This window comes from Echiichthys vipera, assembly GCF_963691815.1.
Source record: "Echiichthys vipera genome assembly, chromosome: 6".
In the NCBI taxonomy this organism is placed as follows: domain Eukaryota; kingdom Metazoa; phylum Chordata; class Actinopteri; order Perciformes; family Trachinidae; genus Echiichthys; species Echiichthys vipera.
The window spans coordinates 191,732-202,101 of NC_139831.1; the positions used below are offsets into that span (position 1 = coordinate 191,732).

Sequence of the window (10,370 nt, forward strand, 5' to 3'; positions counted from 1 at the left end):
TGCGTCTGTGTTCACACACGGAGCAGGAACCAGGAGAACACACGTCTGTGTTCACACACACACACACACACACACACACACACACACACACGCGGAGCAGGAACCAGGAGAACTGTACTCACCTCTGGCTGATCCTGAAGAGTTGTTACTCAAAGTGCTGCCGCTGAAAACACACAAACACCTGAGAGTTGATTCAAAGAGTTAGAAGAAGGTAATGAAGCTGCTGGTGTGGACCCTGGTCTGGACCCTGGTCTGGACCCGGGTCTGGACCCTGGTCTGGACCCTGGTCTGGACCCTGGTGTGGACCCTGGTCTGGACCCTGGTCTGGACCCGGGTCTGGACCCTGGTCTGGACCCGGGTCTGGACCCTGGTGTGGACCCTGGTCTGGACCCGGGTCAGGACCCTGGTGTGGACCCTGGTGTGGACCCTGGTCTGGACCCTGGTCTGGACCCGGGTCTGGACCCTGGTCTGGACCCTGGTGTGGACCCTGGTCTGGACCCTGGTCTGGACCCTGGTGTGGACCCCGGTCTGGACCCCGGTCTGGACCCTGGTCTGGACCCGGGTCTGGACCCTGGTCTGGACCCTGGTCTGGACCCCGGTGTGGACCCCGGTGTGAGTCCGTCACAGGCACCTACCTGTTGCTCTCAGGTGTTTGTCTCGGAGGCGTCGGGGGGGCGGACTGCTGGCTGCAGTGACTCCTCCCTCCAGCGGGGGCAGCAGAGCCGGGTGAAGTCCCCCAGTAGATCTCATTAGACACCATCTCCAGACCCCCACCTGTGGGTGAACCGGGCGGAGGGGATCCAGAGAGTCTGCTGTTGTCAAGACTACCAGGACAGGAAGTCCCAGGACAGGAAGTCCCAGGAGGCGTCCGAACAGGTGAGGAAGAGGAAGAGGACGGGGACCCCTGGGACACGCCGAGGGAGATCCGACGGTTCAGCCTCGGGGGAACAGGAGGTAACAGCCCTCCGGCGTCTGTCAGGGACAAGCTACGGCTCGGCCTCCTCCTCTCCTGGCTCGGGCGCCGGCCGGGCGTGGTCGACTTGTCGGTGAGGTCAGAGGTCGACCTGGCGTCGGGGGTGGGCGTGTCCCCTGAGGTCAAACCCTCTAACACAGTAAAACAGATGGACTCCTGGGAAAGCCTCCTGGGGGGGGGCGGAGCAGGGTCCGGTGTCGGACAGAAGTGGACGGGCGCCGTCCTGCGGCGGTTGAAGACGGTTCTGGGTTTGGGAACCGGCTTCACCGCAGGTCTGCCGCCGTCGGAGCCGGTCAGCATGGCGGCGAGGTCCGGGGCCGAGCTGTTCCTGAACGCCTCGAAGTTAACGGGTCCTGACGACTGCCGGCGCGCCGCGACGCCGCGGGAGGGAAAGTCCGTCACAGACTGACAGCGGTCACGCGGGAGCTCAGCTCTCTGATTGGCTCTCTGACTCTCCGTCCTCTGAATGTGGCCGACCAATCGCAGGATCCTCTTCCTGTGTCCCGTGGCGCTGATGCCCAGACTCACCAGGGCGTCGTTGTCCAGGTGTGTGAAGTCTCCAGCCAATAGGAGACCGGCTCGACGGAAGGTGTCCTGGTACCTGCAGGAGGAAACAGTTACACAGCACGTCTGTTGTTGCTCTGAACTTCCTGTTGGTCACTTTCAGAATAAAAGCCCGGTGGTGTCAGAATATTGACCACGGTGTGACCACGGTGTGACCACGGTGTGACCACGGTGGAAAGTAAGAAAGTAAACAGCCTTAACAGACGGACTAGCACCCATGCTAACACAAGCTAACACAAGCTAACACATGCTAACACAAGCTAACACAAGCTAACACTATGCAGGCTGAACTCATGTGCCAACGACGACATCGAGGCGCAGGAATGATGTGTCAACATCCTGTCTCGCACATCACGGTGTTACGTCACTTCCTGTTCTCTCACTTCCTGTTCTGTCACTTCCTGCCTCTTCTCGTGTGGTTCTTTGTGTCTGGGTGTGAATGCTAATGCTAAGTGTTAGCATGGATGTACCTCTCCAGGTGGATCGCTGTCAGAAGCGTCTCAACCGGCGTGCTTCCATCCAACGACGCCATGGCGACCAACATGGAGTCTGACTCTGTGTCCTCGCCGTCCAGGAAACGCCACGGCCATCACTGTCCTACAGACACACACAGCTGCCGTCCATCTGAGGGAGACGACAACACGTTACACAACAACAACACAACAACACAACAACAACAACACGTTACACAACAACAACAACAACAACACAACAACACAACAACAACAACACGTTACACAACAACAACAAGTTACACAACAACAACACAACAACAACAACACAACAACACGTTACACAACAACACAACAACACAACAACAACAACACGTTACACAACAACAACAAGTTACACAACAACAACACAATAACAACAACACAACAACACGTTACACAACAACAACAACAACAACACAACAACACGTTACACAACAACAACAACACAACAACAACAACAACACAACAACAACAACACAACAACACGTTACACAACAACAACACAACAACACAACAACAACAACACGTTACACAACAACAACAAGTTACACAACAACAACACAATAACAACAACACAACAACACGTTACACAACAACAACAACAACAACACAACAACACGTTACACAACAACAACAACACAACAACAACACAACAACAACACAACAACAACAACACAACAACACGTTACACAACAACAACACAACAACACAACAACAACAACACGTTACACAACAACAACAAGTTACACAACAACAACACAATAACAACAACACAACAACACGTTACACAACAACAACAACAACAACACAACAACACGTTACACAACAACAACAACACAACAACAACACAACAACAACACAACAACAACAACACAACAACACGTTACACAACAACAACACAACAACACAACAACAACAACACGTTACACAACAACAACAAGTTACACAACAACAACACAATAACAACAACACAACAACACGTTACACAACAACAACAACAACAACACAACAACACGTTACACAACAACAACAACACAACAACAACACAATAACAACACAACAACAACACGTTACACAACAACAACAACACAACAACAACACAACAACAACCGTCGTGATTGAAACCACGAAAGTTCAGATCTGAGACGACGTCGCTTTGACCTTTGACCCCCCCTCCCCTCCCTCCCCTCCCTCCCCCCGACCACAGAGGAAGAACAGAGGATGATGTCATCGGGCGGAAACAGACGCACGATTGTTTCTCTGCGTCTGCAGCAGGACGACCTCTGACCTCACACACACACACACACACAGACACAGAGACACACACACACACACACACACACACAGACACACACACACACACACACTCAGAGACACACACACACACACACACACACACACACACACACACACACACACACACACAGACACACACACACACACACACACACACACACAGACACACACACACACACACACACACACACACACACACAGACACACACCCTGTCATGTGTCAGGATTATTTTTAGCAACTTGGAACAATGAGAGAATCTGCAGCAGGGAGACCGTTAAGTTGAGACACCTAAGGGTGACCGTTAAGTTGAGACCACTAAAGGAGACCGTTAAGTTTGTGGATCATGAACCACAGTTATTGTTCAGCAGAGGAAGAGAAAAGTGAACGAAACTGAAACTTTCACATTAATAAAGTTCTCTTTGAACCTGACGTTTGAAAGACAGATGTTCTGTTTCATCGAAGGAGAAGACCACACACACACACACACACACACACACACACACACACACACACACACAGACACACACACACACACACACACACACACACACACACACACACACACACACACACACACACACACACACACACACACACACACACACACACACACACACAGGATACAGGGAGTGTCTGCAGGTCAAACAGCCTCAAGCTGCAGGGTGGAGGGCTTTCAAAGGATGAACTGTGTGTGTGTGTGTGTGTGTGTGTGTGTGTGTGTGTGTGTCTGTGTGTGTGTGTGTGTATCCTGTCTCTGGTGGGCGTCTCTTTGGAAAGTGTAATCAGAAAAACACAAGTGTAACTTTTAAAAACTACTTGAACATGTTCTCAAAGCAACTTCAGTCAGAAGCAACTGGACTTGGTTCTCTGCCGGTTCTAGTCCTGGTCCTGGTCCTGGACCTGGTCCTGGTCCTGGTCCCAGCCTGGACCAGGTCCTGGTCCTGGTCCTGGCAGAGAACCAGGTCCAGTTGCTTCTGACTGAAGTTGCTTTGAGGAGAACGACGACACATGAGAACGTTCGCAGCTCTGCTTGAATAAAATTTCATATTTAGTTTCTCAGGGATTCAAACACGCGGACTGTTTCTGCCGCTGCAGTGGAGACCAGCGGGTCGTTAGCATCTGTCCTTCGTTAGCTTGTTAGCTCGTAACTGTGGCCCTCCCTGTAGATCAGATCAGAGTGAGAGAGATTTGAACGGCTGAAGAAAGTCGCGCAAAATAAACACAAAACTACTGAAACACTCTGTTTCCAGTCTTTATGCTAAGCTAACCGTTTCCCCTGTTTCCAGTCTTTATGCTAAGCTAACTGTTTACAGTCTTTATGCTAAGCTAACTGTTTCCCTGTTTCCAGTCTTTATGCTAAGCTAACTGTTTCCCTGTTTTCAGTCTTCATGCTAAGCTAACTGTTCCCCCTGTTTACAGACTTTATGCTAAGCTAACCGCTTCCCCTGTTTCCAGTCTTTATGCTAAGCTAACCGTTTCCCTGTTTCCAGTCTTTATGCTAAGCTAACTGTTTCCCTGTTTCCAGTCTTTATGCTAAGCTAATTGTTTCCCTGTTTCCAGTCTTCATGCTAAGCTAACTGTTTCCCTGTTTCCAGTCTTTATGCTAAGCTAACTGTTTCCCTGTTTCCAGTCTTTATGCTAAGCTAACTGTTTCCCCTGTTTCCAGTCTTTATGCTAAGCTAACTGTTTCCCTGTTTCCAGTCTTTATGCTAAGCTAACTGTTTCCCTGTTTCCAGTCTTTATGCTAAGCTAACTGTTTCCCTGTTTCCAGTCTTTATGCTAAGCTAACTGTTTCCCTGTTTCCAGTCTTTATGCTAAGCTAACTGTTTCCCTGTTTTCAGTCTTCATGCTAAGCTAACTGTTTCCCTGTTTCCAGTCTTTATGCTAAGCTAACTGTTTCCCTGTTTCCAGTCTTTATGCTAAGCTAACTGTTTCCCCTGTTTCCAGTCTTTATGCTAAGCTAACTGTTTCCCCTGTTTCCAGTCTTTATGCTAAGCTAACTGTTTCCCTGTTTACAGTCTTTATGCTAAGCTAACGGGTTCCCCTGTTTCCAGTCTTTATGCTTAGCTAACTGTTTCCCTGTTTACAGTCTTTATGCTAAGCTAACGGGTTCCCCTGTTTCCAGTCTTTATGCTAAGCTAACGGTTTCCCTGTTTCCAGTTGAGAGAAAGAGAGGAAGGACGAGAGGAAGGAGGGAGAGAGGGAGAGAGGGAGGGAGGGAGAGAGGGAGGGAGGGAGAGAGGGAGGGAGAGAGGAGAGTGGGAGAGAGGGAGAGAGGGAGAGAGGGAGAGAGGGAGAGAGAGGGAGAGAGGGAGAGAGGGAGGAGAGAGGGAGGGAGAGAGGGTGGGCGAGCGAGGCAGAGAGAAGCTTCTATTGTGACGAACAGACGAGCGATTGTTCTGCAGTGAAACACACTGGGCCTCGTTAGCTTAGCATTGTTAGCATCAGCCACAGTGCAGCTCTGCACAGTCACAGTGTGATCCTGAACACCTGGACCCCTAAAGACCTGGACCCTGAAGACCTGGACCCCTAAAGACCTGGACCCCTGAAGACCTGGACCCCTAAAGACCTGGACCCTGAAGACCTGGACCCCTAATGACCTGAACACCTGAACCCCGAAGACCTGAACACCTGAACACCTGAACCCTGAACACATGAACACCTGAACACCTGAACCCCGAAGACCTGAACACCTGAACACTGAACACATGAACACCTGAACACCTGAACCCCGAAGACCTGAACCCTGAACACCTGAACCCTGAACACCAGAACCCTGAACACCTGAACCCCGAAGACCTGAACACCTGAACACCTGGACCCTGAACACCTGAACACCTGAACCCTGAACACCTGAACCCTGAACACCTGAACCCTGAACACCTGAACCCCGAAGACCTGAACACCTGAACACCTGAACCCTGAACACCTGAACCCCGAAGACCTGAACACCTGAACCCTGAACACCTGAACCCCGAACACCTGAACACATGAACCCTGAACACCTGAACACCTGAACCCTGAACACCTGAACCCCGAACACCTGAACACATGAACCCTGAACACCTGAACACTCGAACCCCGAACACCTGAACACCTGAACCCTGAACGCCTGAACCCTGAACACCTGAACCCTGAACACCTGAACCCTGAACACCTGAACCCTGAACACCTGAACACCTGAACACCTGAACCCTGAACACTGAACACCTGAACCCTGAACACCTGAACACCTGAACCCTGAACACCTGAACACCTGAACACCTGAACCCTGAACCCTGAACACCTGAACCCTGAACACCTGAACACCTGAACACCTGAACACCTGAACCCTGAACACCTGAACCCTGAACACCTGAACACCTGAACCCTGAACCCTGAACCCTGAACACCTGAACCCTGAACCCTCATTAGCCAATAAAAACACAGCTGTTTAACAAAAACAAGATGGCGACGGACAAAAGGTCAAATTGGAGGCTTCAAAAGGTCGCCCCCGGAGTGACGGGTGCCGTCACCGTGGAAACACATGAGTCATGACCTCATCAGTCAGCTGACCCCAGGAATCAGAGCGCTGCCCCTTTAAGAGCAGCGCTGATGACATCACAGCTCCCGTCTGGGAGTTTCTGAACAGGAAGACGTGATGATCCCACTTCCTGTTACTGTTCAGGACACGCACACACACACACACACACACCCTACATCCTGTGTGTGTGTGTGTGTGTGCATGTGCGTGTGTGTGTGTGTGTGTGTGTGTGTGTGTGTGTGTGTGTGTGTGTGTGTGTGTGTGTGCATGTGCGTGTGTGTGTGTGTGTGTGTGTGTGTGTGTGTGTGTGTGTGTGTAACTTTAAACTCACACTGTGATTTTAACACCGTCCTGTTTTTAATTCCGAGTTTTTATTGTGAAAGTTCAGCTGAAACAGGAAGTGGAGTTTCCTCTTTACAGGATGTTTGTGTTGCGTGTGAACGCCTCAGCGGGTCCCTGAACGCCTTTTCGGGTCCCTGAACGCCTCTTCGGGTCCCTGAACGCCTCAACGGGTCCCTTAATGCCTCGACGGGTCCCTGAGCGCCTCGATAGGTCCCTGAACGCCGCGTCGGGTCCCTGAACGCCTCTTCGGGTCCCTGAGCGCCTCGATAGGTCCCTGAACGCCGCGTCGGGTCCCTGAACGCCTCGATAGGTCCCTGAAAGCCGCGTCGGGTCCCTGCACCCCTCGCCGGGTCCCTGAACGCCTCAGCGGGTCCTTGAACGCCTCAGCAGAACAAAGTTTTAATCTTTACCATAAGTTTCAATTCAGTGTTTGTCAATGATCACAGCTGCTTTATCTTTATGTTGATGTTTACACTTCATCACTACATCACTACAACACTTCATCACTAGATCACTACAACACTAGATCACTACAACACTAGATCACTGCAACACTAGATCACTACAACAGTAGATCACTACAACACTAGATCACTAGATCACTACAACACTAGATCACTACAACACTACATCACTAGATCACTAGATCACTACAACACTAGATCACTACAACACTACATCACTACAACACTAGATCACTACATCACTAGATCACTACAACACTAGATCACTACAACACTAGATCACTACAACACTACATCACTACAACACTAGATCACTACAACAGTAGATCACTACAACACTACATCACTAGATCACTACAACAGTAGATCACTACAACACTACAACAGTAGATCACTACAACAGTAGATCACTACATCACTACAACAGTAGATCACTACATCACTACAACAGTACATCACTACATCACTACAACAGTACATCACTACAACACTACAACACTAGATCACTACATCACTAGATCACTACAACACTAGATCACTACATCACTACAACACTAGATCACTACAACACTAGATCACTACATCACTAGATCACTACATCACTACATCACTACAACACTAGATCACTACAACACTAGATCACTACATCACTACAACACTAGATCACTACATCACTACATCACTACAACAGCAGATCACTACAACACTAGATCACTACATCACTACAACACTAGATCACTACAACACTAGATCACTACAACACTAGATCACTACATCACTACAACACTAGATCACTACAACACTAGATCACTACATCACTAGATCACTACATCACTAGATCACTACATCACTAGATCACTACAACACTAGATCACTACAACACTACAACACTAGATCACTACATCACTAGATCACTACAACACTAGATCACTACATCACTAGATCACTACAACACTAGATCACTACAACACTAGATCACTACAACACTAGATCACTACATCACTAGATCACTACAACACTACAACACTAGATCACTACAACACTAGATCACTACATCACTAGATCACTACAACACTAGATCACTACAACACTAGATCACTACATCACTAGATCACTACATCACTAGATCACTACAACACTAGATCACTACATCACTACAACACTAGATCACTACATCACTAGATCACTACAACACTACAACACTAGATCACTACAACACTAGATCACTACAACACTACAACACTAGATCACTACAACACTAGATCACTACAACACTAGATCACTACAACACTAGATCACTACATCACTAGATCACTACAACACTAGATCACTACAACACTAGATCACTACAACAGTAGATCACTACATCACTACATCACTACAACACTAGATCACTACAACACTAGATCACTACAACACTAGATCACTGCAACAATAGATCACTAGATCACTACAACACTAGATCACTACAACACTAGATCACTACAACACTACAACACTAGATCACTACAACACTAGATCACTACAACACTAGATCACTACAACACTAGATCACTACAACACTACAACACTACAACACTAGATCACTACAACACTAGATCACTACAACACTAGATCACTATAACACTAGATCACTATAACACTAGATCACTACAACACTAGATCACTACAACACTAGATCACTAGATCACTACATCACTACAACACTACATCACTACAACACTAGATCACTGCAACACTAGATCACTACATCACTACAACAGTAGATCACTACATCACTAGATCACTACAACACTAGATCACTACAACACTAGATCACTGAATTGTTTTGTTCTTTTGTTTTGATCCAAACTAATTTCACAGGTTTTTAGATTTTCAGTTAAATTGATTATTTTTATTTTTATTATTTTTTAGAATTTACTTTTAATTTTATTATTTATTGATAAATAAATAAATAAAATATTTTTATTCATTGACTTGTTTTTTTTAATTGATTCATTAATTTTGTCACTTTGTTGTTGTTTATTTATATTTTGTATTTTTGTGTCTCACCTCTGATCCGCTCTGGGTCCTGGTCTCTGCTGGTCCCTGGTCTCTGCAGGTCTCTGGTCTCTGCTGGTCCCTGGTCTCTGCAGGTCCCTGGTCTCTGCAGGTCCCTGGTCTCTGCTGGTCTCTGGTCTCTGCTGGTCTCTGGTCTCTGCTGGTCCCTGGTCCCTGGTCTCTGCAGGTCCCTGGTCTCTGCAGGTCTCTGGTCCCTGGTCTCTGCAGGTCCCTGGTCTCTGCTGGTCTCCGGTCCCTGGTCTCTGCAGGTCTCTGGTCTCTGCTGGTCTCTGGTCTCTGCTGGTCCCTGGTCCCTGGTCTCTGCAGGTCCCTGGTCTCTGCAGGTCTCTGGTCCCTGGTCTCTGCAGGTCCCTGGTCTCTGCTGGTCTCCGGTCCCTGGTCTCTGCAGGTCTCTGGTCTCTGCAGGTCCCTGGTCTCTGCTGGTCTCTGCTGGTCTCTGGTCTCTGCTGGTCCCTGGTTTCTGCAGGTCTCCGGTCTCTGGACTCTGGTCTGGTCCGGATCCGCCGCCCTCTCGCTCGGACTGAACTCTGGAGGAGAAACTCCCTCAATGACGTCAAGTTACACAGAATACAATAGACGCAGCTTCCGGTTACACTTTCAAAATAAAGGCCAGGCAACATAAACTGCTTCCGCTTTTTTTCCCAAAATAAAC

General features: G+C 48.4%; 1 protein-coding gene across 1 annotated transcript in view; it reads right to left on the reverse strand.

Moving 5' to 3' along the window:
- The window catches only part of arap3 (ArfGAP with RhoGAP domain, ankyrin repeat and PH domain 3), a 43,150-nt gene extending 33,007 nt beyond the window's left edge, over positions 1 to 10,143 (reverse strand). The window contains 4 exon segments of the mRNA XM_083915149.1: positions 123 to 163; positions 636 to 1,574; positions 2,008 to 2,161; positions 9,710 to 10,143. Of these exon segments, the coding sequence (XP_083771275.1) occupies positions 123 to 163; positions 636 to 1,574; positions 2,008 to 2,081 (1,054 nt within the window). The 5' untranslated portion in view covers positions 2,082 to 2,161; positions 9,710 to 10,143.
- Positions 10,144 to 10,370: the final 227 nt, after the last annotated feature.